We start from the raw sequence: 12481 nt of genomic DNA on the forward strand, positions 1-12481 counted from the left end.
ATGCCAGGGATGCCCTCTTATATAGCACTGACCAGATTAGTACAAGTTGTTTCTCTCAGTATAGCTGCTGGAACAAAGATAGTGTGCAGCGTTTAGTTTTAAGTTCAATAAGTAATTATTTGATCTCATTGGAGATGAGATCCAGATGGCCCTTGTAAAAGGTGCTTGCGTGCACTGATCAACCTTCTCCATGAAACAAAATCATATTTCCTGAGTTGATTACATTACAATGATACACTGTTCTGCCAGTGGTATTAGATATAGAGGTTCCTCAGCTGTGCCATGGGGTAGATAAGCTTCTGACACCTGTTTATTAAAATGGAATAGGACACTGGTCCCTTGTGATCTAAAAGTACAGCTGTGGCTGCATTTAACCCATAATTGACTGGATGAAATCTGACAAGTGTAATTTTTATCCGTACTTTTAAATGAATGTGGACAAGACAGAAGCCATACTTCCATCAACGTCTTCCCTCCTACGGATCTGAACTCCTCAACCTCCCTGCCTCTCCTCACACTCAATCAGTGCACAATTTAGGCATTTCTCCCCCACATCCAGTCCCTGACCAGGACCGTCTTCTTTCACCTCAGCCACATTGCCCACCTCCGACAGTACCTTACCCCAAAGGCAGCCAAAACTCTTGTGCAGGAGTTTGTCAATTCCCGCCTGGATTACTCAAATGCCCTCCTTGCTGGTCTCCCCAGCTCCACTATTCAAAAGATCCAGCTCATTCAGAACTCTGCCACTCACGTACTTACCCGGACCAAACTCCATACCCACATCTCACCAGTTCTGGCCAAGCTCCACATCACCGAATGGATTGACTTCAAGATCCTCACACTCATGTTCAAATCTCTTCACTTTCTGGCACGTCCCTACTTCTCCGACCTCCTCACTCCCCAATCCACCATCCGGCGCCTCTGTTCGACTGGCACCGGGCTCCTGCTCATCCCTCACACCCTCCGCCCCATCATCAGAGGTCGCGCTTTCAGCTACTATATTCCAAAACTCTGTAACACTCTCCAACAGTACCTATGCCTTGCTCCCTCTCTCCCCTTTTTCATGTCCTGCTTGAAAACCTTCCTGTTCGACCGTGCTTGCAGCCACCACCACCACCCCCTTCCCCCCCGCATGGACCGCACTATATAGTGCAAGTTGTTGTTGTTATCCATGTATTTTTAAAACGAGCATAAATCTCAATTCGTGATAGACATCCATAATCAGCAAGTTTTCCTTATCTAAATCCAGGAGATGTCCTGCAATAAAAAAAAATCTCCCGCCACGGGTGTCGGTGCCCAAGCAAGAAGGGAGATGGGGGTTAGGAGCGCTCGAGGACACTACTCTGTGTGAGGCATGCAATATAAATTCAAGCGGTTGTTGTTATTGTTTGTCTCTGTTAGTTCTCATCCCTCCAAGGGAAGTCCGGGGAAAGAGAAGGAGCGACACTGGAGTAGCTCATGTGAACCTCAGCAGAGGGTTAGATGCTCGGCCCTGGTGTCCAGTCTCCATCCCTCCCCAGCCACCTCCTTTCCCCTGTGCTTTGCCTCACCCCCCACTCCCCCCCCCCACTCACCCCCCCCCTCCCCACCGCCTTGTGCCTGGCGTTGGTTGCATTTGACGCCTTCACAGTGCTGGAGCGCACATGGCGCTGGAGATCGCGAGGCGCATGCGCAAGGCGGGGGCTCCGGACCACGTGATGAGGGCGGCGCGGCTGCAGGCTCACAGGGCGCAGGCGCAAGGCGGCTCTGATCACGTGACCCGGGCAGCCGCCAGCCGACCGCTCACACGGCGCGGAAAGTTTGCTGCGACCGAAGATGGCGACGGCGGCGCGGTGGGGGGCGTCTGGTGCGAAGCTCTGCAGGCGGATGACCACCAGCGGCCAGGCTCACGGACACGAGGGCTCAGGTAACCCAGCGGGGAGCCGTGAGGCCGGCGGTCGGTCAGCCAAACGGTAACCGGCCGCGGGAGCCGCCCTTCACACCGACCTTCCCCGCACAGGCCCCCGCGCGCGACCCTCACCTCACCTCACCGGAAACCCCCGGCCAGTCGGTTTAAAAAAAAACCGTTAGCGGAGGGTCACCGGCTCCAGACCCCGCGGTGGGGCTGTGGGGGGGGAACGCAATGACTTTCAGATGTGCTGCGCGAAGTTGGGCACCTTTAAGAATTTCCGGGCTCGGCAGAGCGGCTGAACGGACCCATCCAAACCCGTGAGAGTGTTTAAGAGTGGCGTAAAAAGCCACTCAAAACTACTTCCTCCCCTCTGCTTTCCGCCGAGTGCAACCTGTTGGCTCTGTTCAGTTTAGCGGCACTGCGGCCGGAGGTGAACGAGAGCCGTGTCCTTGACGCTGACCTCCCACTCAGAGAGAGAGAGAGAGAGACAGAGAGAGACCACCGGAGGACACTCACTTTGCGACGTTTACCAAAGGAGCAAATCTCTGGTAAACGTCGACCCTCCCGACCCCGGGGGCTTCTGCTCTGACCTTCTATGGCATTCCCTCCTGTAACTCACACCGACAGGAGAGACGAGGAGACTTGGGGGGAAAGGCAACAAAAGTGAAATATGGAGAGAGAGAGAGAAAAAAAAACCTCAAGGAAAAAAAAAAGATGTGAATGGAAAGTTTCCCGACGAGGGGCACTCTTCATTTTATTACAATATCTCGGTTTCAATTTCCACTCATTGAAGTGAAGCAGTTCACTGAAAGGCTGTCCTTCACCCTCTGGAGGGCAGAATTGGCTTCTGATTTTTGTAGGACTAACTAATGATTAACGTTATTTCAAAATGGTAAAAGCCCAACACTGATGTCAGAATTGATACCAGAGGTTTCAGAGCACAGGGAGGACACGTAAGAACATATTCTGCTATTTTAGTGCCTTTGACGATCATTAGTGACAGCCTGGCTCAGTGGAAGCACTCTCGCCTCAGACAGTTGTGGGTTCAAGACCCATGTTAGGACTTGGACTCACATAATTTAAGCTGGCATTCCAGTGCAATGCTGTTATGTTGTCTGAAGTGCTGTCCTTTGGATGAGATGTTGAACTACCTGTTCAGGTGGACGTTAAAGATCCTACTATTCGAAAAGAGAAGGGAGTTTGTCCCGGTGTCCTGGCCGACAATCTCCCAGATAAAATTGGTGATTCAATTCATGGCTGTTTGTGCAACATTGCTGTGTGCAAATTGGCTACCCATTTGCTCACAAAATACAGTTATTCCACTTCACAGTAAATTCTGTGAAACTCTTTGGGATGTCCTCCCAAAATGAAACGCCTTATACCAACTGCAAGGATTATTATTATTATTTAATACCCCAGTGGATAAAAGAAAATTTCAGGATGTCAGCCAGCACTGCCATCTCCCAAAATAGTCTCTTGTCACTACTATGGGCAACGTCTCGACCTCACATTTTTTTTATATGACCTTTAAGAGATGTTTTCAGTGTTGACACCTGAGCACCCAGCATATGGTTGGGTTTCCCTCCCAAGACCATTTTACAAAGAATATCAGGAAAAATTGAGACTACCAATGGATTAAAAAAAAGAGAAGTCGCTAGGAACACTCAGCAGGTCAGGCAGCTTCTATGCAGAAAGGAAAGTGAGTCAACATTACGCAGTATTTTGCAAAATGGATAAAAAAGAGATGCTTCCACAAGGTGTCTAAGCATGCATCTAATCTTGAACAGCAACATGCATTTATATAGCATCCGTGGAGACCTGTAGCTCAGTGGTTAGAGCACTCGCTTTGCAAGTGAGAGACCTGAGTTCAATTCCAGGCAGAGGGCGAAACCTTGGGCAAGTTTCCTTACTCCACACAGAGCCTAATAATAATCCCTCCAAAAAAAAAAAACCAATCATAAATTGGTCATTTTCAATCTACGACTGTTTGTGGGACATTGCTGTGCGCAATTGGCTGCCGCGTCTGCCCACAAATATACAGTCAATTCACTTTACAGTGTATTCTGTGAAGCGCTTTGGGACGTCCTCCCGACGTGAAAAGCGCTATATCAATTGCAAGGATTATTATTATTATCCTTCATGCGGGCTAATGTCCCGGAGCGCTTCTGATCGTACCAGTTTCCTTCAAAAGTGTGGTCATTGCATCTTCAGTGCACTGGGTTCCACTCAAGGCAGCTGAGCTTGGCCCCCTTTCTCTGGAAACTTCTGCCTGGGCTTCAACAAATGTTCATCTAGAAAAGGCAGGACCTATTTCTGACTGAGATTTTGTCTTTGGCCTCTCCTCTCTCCCAATTCTTTTCTTTTGCTTCTAATTGTTTATCATGTGATGGTAGCAGAGCCTTAGGAGATCAATGCTGAGTGTGCATACAGTTATGCTGGAAGCAACAGTACGCTAATCTACCCCAAACAGCATTTCCATTCAAGTATAATGTTTCAAAGGGTTTATATCAATCTCAGAAGAAAATTCTTGTCCCATTCCACTCTCACCTGTACAATAGGGGTCTGTTTTAGGATGGAATTTCCTTTTCATTTCATGACAAAATTCTTCCAGTGATGTTTAAATTGGTTGGTGCGAAGCAATGGTCACTGTTAATAGAATTAAATCCAATACTTGACTCTTGTTTGTGGGACCACAATATTGTGTTGTGTGTAAATCTTTGATAATGTGGGGTCAGTGCATTCATTCCTTCAGTCCCATATCTATAATGTGGAGTTTCGTGTGTATTTTTTGAGAGCTACTTTTGTTTGGAATTTCTTTCACACATTTTATTCTACTCTCTGGATAGGAAGGAAGGTTTCCATTCTCTAGCCCCACTTGACTTTCCAAAAATGTTTAAACATGTGCCCTCTACCTGTGTTCTCACCAAATTGAGAAGCTCCTGACTTTGTCAACCGTGCCTCTCAGGATTTCAAAATACTTGAATTGTGTTCTCTTTATTTCAAAATACCTGAATTGTGTTCTCTTTATTTCTCTAAGAAAACCAGATTCACCTGTGCAATACTTTCTTCAAAAGTTAGTGACCCAATTCCAAGAATTACGGGCATCAGTCTCCTCTAAACCCTCTACAAGGCATCAGTGGCTTTAGGAAAAAACGATGCAGCCTATCGGCTGTGCTGGCTGTTTGGAAGAGCAAGCCATGCAGTCCCATTTAACTTGCCTTTTCCCCCATAACTCTGTAAATTACTTAATTTTAGACATCCGTCAGTCACCAAAGCTCATCTCCAGAATAAACTCCCCACAGAATAACTTCAGGGGCTTTTGTAGACTATTCTGCTGACTTGAGCTCTGAAGATAATTACAGGTGAACTAGAATTGCCAGATCTCGATCAACTGTCCTCTAAAGTACATGGAGGTGGACAACATCACAAGGTTGTCCAGATGAAGAAGGCCCTTTGGCCCATCCCTCCAGAAAACCACCCTACCAGCTCCCCATCACAGCATCGAGCTGCTATTTTTTTAATATAAATAAGTCCAGTGTCCTGGCCTCAACCACCTTTCCTAAGACTTGGTTTCCTACCCTGAGTAAAGAGATGGTATACATCAAATCTGTGACATTAACAACAGCTTGTGAACTTCACCGGATCTACATTCCTCTCCCTTAGGCCCATGTTTGGCACCATTACAATGTGCAAGATAACACATTCTCTCAGCTATCTATCTGACTCTTTTGATTTTCAGCTCGTAAATGGAAGATCCTGTCTTTCACGCTGGCCATCCCCGGAGTTGCTGTCTGCATGCTGAATGCTTACCTGAAGCAGCAACATGAGGAACAGCCTGAATTTGTGCCTTACACCCATCTCCGTATCCGTACTAAGGTACCACTGAAATGCACAAGGCCATTTATTCTTTATCGTCAGGGCTGAGTGGGTACAACTTAAGTAATTATGTTTGCAAAGGAAAGATTTGTACAGTATTATAAGAAGATACTCTTATAAAGCCAGACTATTTTGACGTTTTCCCTCTTCTCTCCCCACTCTGATGCCCTTTTATTTCTTTTACATAGCAATTTCCTTGGGGTGATGGGAATCACAGCCTCTTCCACAATCCACACACCAACCCACTGCCCACTGGCTATGAGGGTGGCAAACATTAAATGCCTAACATGCAGCAACGTCTCCTGCCAACCCCACACAGCGTGCCAAAGTGAACTATCATGATAATCAACTCAAATGTACAACTGAAGATAATCATGTGTAACCCTGAAAATATACAATAAAAGCTTTACATGAGCTGCAGTCCTTCATTTCTGAACTTTGTCTACAATCTTGGGGAAACATTGCTTTTCCAGCAAGCTCTCCACACACAGGTCAGGGTTTTCGCAAGGCTTTCTACAGTCAAGTCATTTTTGGGAACCAACACGAGACAGATTTCATAGACCTATATTGCTTTTGGTTGAGAGTTAAAACATAGTACTTGTTCTAGAAGTACGTTTGCAATGTTTCGTCAGTCATATGAAAAGGGCAGACAGGAAATGGTTCAGTACAGAGCAGAGCAACGAGGAATATCTCACTGTAGGGTAATGAGCTCTGAACAACTGGACAAGCTTCAGTCTGAAAAGAGAGCACCTTATAGAAGTATATACAATGTTAAATGGAACAGACAGTAAACTGCACAATACTTTCTGATGTCCTGGCCAACAATTCCCCAAATAAAAGGGGTCATGCACTTCATGGCTATCTATTTGTGGAACATTACTTTGTCAAATTGGCTACCGCATTTGTCTGAAAAATACAATCACTGAATTCTGCAGTGAAAAAAATTGTGTGACCCGCATTGTGACGTCTCAATGAGGGGATAAGGCGCTATAGTAAATGCAAGATTATTATTTATTATGTACTGAGCCAGAGGACACAGGTTTAGAGTTGCAAAAGGCAATTTCAGGACAGACACTAGGACGTATATTCGGAGGTAATGACTGGAACAGGTTATCAGGGAGGGGGGTAGAGGCCAGGACACATCTTGAATATCGTGGTAATAGGAATGGAGGAAGGATGAGATCAATTGGGCCAAAGGTCTTTTCATCTGAACTATAATCTTGTGTCAACCTGTACGGTAGCACTTGTTGAGGAGTTCACAGTGACTCCGGAAAAGGAGTTGAAGAACTTGTGAGGAGGGGAGGCCTGATGGATTGAGGGCTTTGTAACGATATAACAAGTGCATTGCTATGTTAAGATAGATTCTGTTACATTCAAAACCGGTCCCTGGAAATAGTGGGCTAAGTTTCCACGTGTTTCAATGAATTCTAGGTGGGCTAAATAAAAACTGGACAATCTTCAAACGTTTGCGACAGGACAGCTGCCTTTAATTATTCAAAAGCTACTGCAATGTGGGAGGAAGGGATGAAAGCATCACTTGTGGGTTTTGATGCTCCATGACTATAAAGGCAATGTGTTTGACATTTAGAATTAAAAGACATACACACAGTAGTCAGAGAACATATAGTTCAGGTTCTCTCGAGTGATACAGAGAAGCATTTCTTTCTGCACTGCTGTTGGGGACACAGACCATAACATAGGTAAGACTGTGAAGAGAGTTTCTGTACATTGTCCAGAAATAAGAGCTAAAGGTGAATATGTTGTGAAAACGGGACAGCCAAATGACCAGAATGAATGGAATGAAATGAAAGAATAATTTAAAAAATTGAGTCAATGAGAAGAACCCAGACGATCTGAATTCTGATCCATTCAGGCTTCCTGGTCTTAGCTGGGGCTGCAATGAGCAAGTTAAATTGGTCCCAACCAGCCTGGCATTAGGGAGGGGAGAGCAACCAGGTGTTTGGTCCCAGTCCCTCTTTCAACAGGAGGTACAGGGAGGTGATCAGGAGTTAGAATTCTTGTTTAAACCCTCCACAGCTTAAGGTTGCTGAGGCTAATTATAGTAACCTCAATAGCAGCTGAAATTGGCTAATTCAGCACAGACAGTAGATCAAACTTGGGGTCTTCCTGGTGTCCGTTTGTCTACTGAACAATCCAGCTATGTTTGAGTTCCTAGCCAGTTGTTAATCTCTGTGTGTAATCCTGTGTCAGTAAGTGACCAGATTGTGGAGGTATCACAACAGAGAACTGTCTTGTCCTGAGGTCTGAAATTCCACCTAGTTTCATTCTGTAAAGACATTTAATTTTAAATTTTAAGATCGGACACAACTGTGGAAAATCCTTCAATTTTATTTTAATTTGAAGATGATTGTTTGCAAACTGAGGGAAATTGAGATTGAATTTAAGGTTTTTTACAATATTGGGCATTATTACATTTTAAGCAAAATAATTGGCATTTCGGGACTCTGACTCGGTAACTTGACTATCGCAATCTTCAGCTCAGCATCGTATGAGAAGACAGGGTATTGATGTTAGCAAAGTAATACTGTAATCTGTGTCCCCCAGCGTCCTGATCAGTGAGAAACTCAGCTCCACTGAATGCGTTTATGATTTAAGACTAGGTAGAATTTCAGACCTCCTGACTCGTATTTAAACACTTCCATCAGATCTGGTGGATTGATGGAAAGCATAGATAATTTGGGAGGAGGAAGTGGCAGAGAGTGGATACTTTCTTTGTTGCCTTGGGGGCAAAAGGCAAGAGATGCGCGAGGTGCTCCAAGGTTAACAATTAGAGACGTCTTGTATAAATTGGTCAATCAATCCACAACTGTTTGTGGGACGCAATTTGCTGCCAGGTTTCACCCACAAAATACAGTCAATTCACTTTACAGTATATTCTGTGAAGCGCTTTGAGATGTCTCGAAGACGTGATAAGGCATTATATCAAATGTAAAAATTATTAGTATCCCTTCAACGGTTTGAAAAACGTAAACATTTCATTCTCTTAACAGATACAAATTTCAAAATCTGAATAATAGAAAGCTGCTTTTTGAAAATAACATTACAGGAAGATTTGCTTATTTCGTATTGAAACAACTTGAGATCCCAGATGTATCACACTGGTTCTGATAAGGACTGGAGAGCAGAGAGCTTTCTCCACAACAGCCAGTGGAGGGAAGGCTCGACTTTCACCAAGTTGAATGGTTCCAGTCTAAAGCAAGTGAACATAAAGATAATGAATGACTGGAACTGTGGTAGGAATCCTCTGGGCTCAATTTTCAGTCGATCTATTGTGAAACTACCTGAAACCAATGAAGACCAGTTTTTTTTGGCGGAGTTACAGAAGAGTGAGAAGAGCCCAGTGTTGCACCTGAAACGATGTGCACTTAAAGTCAGACCACTGGAGGCAGTGAAGCCCTTGGAGATGGGTGGCATTTCAGAGAGAAGGACCCTCGATGCCTGCTTGAATGAACGTCTTGAGTGTGAGGGAGGTATCAGACATTTGGGTGTAGACCTTCCTAGAAGAGCAGTGGCCCATGCTCAGGCTTCGAAGCTAGAGTTCTGGTCACATAAGAAAGGATTTGGACGCAAAGTAAGTAAAGTTCAGCACAAGAGTAACAGGTTAGCTGAAGGATATCTGAAATCATTGCTCCTGCAAGCCATGTCAAAGTTCCAGGAGTTGAGAAACTTTACAGAAAAATGGAAGTCTTGTCCTTACAAGACGACAGTAATAGGAAAGGTGTTTTGCATGATCTGAACTTTAAAGTCACACAGGAGCCTATTAATGTAAACATCTCACAGCTAAAACGCTCCAGAACCAATGAAGTTAGAACAAAACTAGACAGAGTCCACTTACCTTTGCCCCTTAGTGAAAAAGACAGGGAGTCACTTTTGGAAAATAATTCCCACTTCATACATCTCCGAAAGAAGATACACTGCTCAGATGAAACAGGGCTGGCTTCATCACACAGGGTTTTCTTTAAAAGTACAATGGATGATGCTTCAGAAAGGAACTTCAAATCTCTTGTGTCAAGCAGTCCAGCAATGCATCGGCCCCAGAATCCTGCCTTCCTCATGGAGCAGCCCCCACGTCCCCATTTCCTACCAGCCATTCAACACAAGTGGTCCAGTCTGACTGTGCCAAGAATCTTACCCGAAAATACACCTCCTCCATCGCCTCTTAAAAATAACTCATTTGATGTGCCTGAAAGTCTGACAATAACGGTCCCTTCAATACAGTTGAGGAAGCAAAACAGCAAATGAAGTTCACAGATAGATACTTCTCCAAGGTGGACAATTCAGAGAGAATATCTGAATGCTGAGACATGTTAAGAAGAGTTAGCAATATGATGTATATGTCTGCTTATGTGGCCAACACACAAAGCTGTTTCAAGACTTAGTCCAAAGGTATAATTCCAAATAGAATATGAACTCCCCAAACTACCACCAAGGCTCTCAACCAAACCATCAAGGAAGGATATTCCTTTCTCATCTTGCTCAAACCTACCAACTGACAGCCATGAAGTGCAATAAGCATCCAAGGGATTCAAAGTCTGAATTAACCACCCTGCTAAGTGATGGATGGTGCAGATTTGGGACAGGGAACTTTGAAGCAAAATACAGAAGAAAATTTGGTAAAATTAAATGATTTGTGCAGGAATGTCAGGACTTAAGAGCAATTGAACTGTACATTTTAGACAGTTTGTCTTTTGCCTAAATGTCAATGTTTTAAATGGCCCTTGTGACAAATGGAGTATTGCTTTATTATTCATTGGGTTAAGAATGTTTGAAATCTCATTGTACAGAAATACATAAAACCTGATTTAATAATGAAAAGGTATACTTTGTAAACCTGCTCTAGATTTGGTGCGATTTACTCAATAACGTATACACATTCACATTGGGAGGATGTCTGAAAGTGCTTCACAGCTGATCAGGCATCTAAGCTGGTGCAGGGAAGGTGACCCAAAGCAGTCAGAAAGATGGTTCCTAAGGCGAGCCTTAAAAGTGGGGAGAGAAGACGTGAGGCAGAGGGTCTCCAAGATGGAGTTCCCGAGAGTGGGGGCAGAATGGCTGAAAGCTCACCCAATAGTGGGACGCATTGGGTGAGAGATGTGAAGCAGACCTGTGATCACTGAGCAGAGCAAGCTGCTGCAACGATGGGACTACAGTTGGGTCACAGAGGTAGTGCGGTGCGAGGCTATGGAGATCTTGAACTCAGTTCACTGGGGATGGGAAGGCAGTGGAGCCGAGCAAGGAAGCTTAGACTCGAGACTAATGCAGGGTAGAGAAAACAAGAAATGTAGATTTTAAAACTGTTCTCTGATAAATCAGTGGAGCAGCTTGATGTACTGAATGGCCTCATCCTCTTCCTGGTAGGATGTGATTCAATAACCGTTAAAAATAATGTTTTAGCTATGCAGATACTGCATTCATAAAGTTAACTAAGAGACTTTTAAATATTAATTAGACTGGGATTTTTTTTTTAAAAAGTGCAATAACAAATATTTAACTGCTTTCTGGTGAACATTACAGGGGATGATTCCTGGTTCGGACTGAAGTCCAGGCAATGCTAGGAGTCATTGGCCACAAGGCCTCGAGTACAGGTTCTGATCATTTACTGACTGAGATTGTGTGCACTCTACCAGTTAAGCTGTTCCCATAGTAAAAGGCAAAGATCTATTTACAGCAACAATTCATGAAACCTCACCCTTTGTGAAAGGTACTTTGTGCACAGAAAGTTTGAAATGCAAATGATTAGATGCAGCTGCCGAAATTAAAACAATCGTGATTCATGTATATTTTAAGTGTGAGAGTCACTGGTGCTAAGGTACCTATTTCAGTCAAATCTCAGATGTAAAGTGAGCTCTTCTCTCAAAATAGAATTCCCTTCCATGGGGCTCACTGCCTTAGAGGTCACTACATTGAGTTATATTCATAGCCCTCATCTGGTTATGTCAAGAATTTTTGTTTACTCCCATGTTAAACATTGGCCACTGAATGTCTCCAGCAGCCTGTAATGCTGTTTCTAAATTGATAGCTTCAGAGAAAATCAGTTTGTTTATAAAATTGTTTTTAAAAGAAATACCTGTTTGCTGTTTAATTCTGTCTGCCAACTCTGGGCAAGTAACCCCAGTACAAATCAATAAAACTTTTTCTGCACACATTAATCTCACAATAAATCTGGGCTTCACGCCCAGTTAAAACATTCTGGTTTGGATCAGGTTGAAGTATGTTTGTTGTCTGCTTCTCTGTATACTGAGTTCAGCATGCGGTTAACCTGTGCTGGTTAATCCCATTGTAGGCTGCACAACCCCAAAGCAAAATACCACCAGCCTTGTTAATATATAGGGCAACAAGCACTGCTGTCACTGCTGGCAGCTAAACAGCGTCCACAGCAAGATGTGTAAGGTCATTGGGTTACATTCATGATGCTTCCACGTTTGCCCACAAAAGTCACTGTATATCCTTTACAGTGGAGTCTATAGCTCAGTGATTAGATCACTCGCCTTGCAACGAGAGACCTGGGTTTGATACCCGGCAGGCAAGTTTCCTTACTCCACACGTCTTATAATAATCCCTCAAGAAAAAAAATAAAAAATTGTTCACTTCAATCCACGACTGTTTATGTGACACTGCTGTGCGCAATTGGCTGCTGCGTTTTTGCCCACAAATAGTCAATCCACTTTACAGTATATTCTGTGAAGCGCTTTG

At 44.1% G+C, this 12481-nt stretch overlaps 2 protein-coding genes across 2 annotated transcripts; both read left to right on the forward strand.

Annotated features, from left to right (window-relative positions):
• The first annotated feature begins 1754 nt into the window (after positions 1-1754).
• LOC103174840 (cytochrome c oxidase subunit 6A, mitochondrial) lies at positions 1755-6181 on the forward strand. Its single transcript, XM_007887413.2, has 3 exons — positions 1755-1906; positions 5631-5767; positions 5956-6181. Exons 1-3 carry the CDS (start codon positions 1816-1818, stop codon positions 6043-6045), a joined length of 318 nt encoding a protein of 105 aa, XP_007885604.1. The 5' UTR covers positions 1755-1815; the 3' UTR covers positions 6046-6181.
• Positions 6182-7430: 1249 nt separating this feature from the next.
• Positions 7431-9697, forward strand: LOC103175075. Its single transcript, XM_007887838.2, has 2 exons — positions 7431-7467; positions 8779-9697. The coding sequence occupies exon 2, from the start codon at positions 8877-8879 to the stop codon at positions 9522-9524; it is 648 nt and encodes a 215-aa protein (XP_007886029.2). The 5' UTR covers positions 7431-7467; positions 8779-8876; the 3' UTR covers positions 9525-9697.
• Positions 9698-12481: the final 2784 nt, after the last annotated feature.

The sequence above is a fragment of the Callorhinchus milii genome, unplaced genomic scaffold (genome assembly GCF_018977255.1).
Source record: "Callorhinchus milii isolate IMCB2004 unplaced genomic scaffold, IMCB_Cmil_1.0 Scaffold17, whole genome shotgun sequence".
NCBI classification, from domain to species: Eukaryota; Metazoa; Chordata; class Chondrichthyes; order Chimaeriformes; family Callorhinchidae; genus Callorhinchus; species Callorhinchus milii.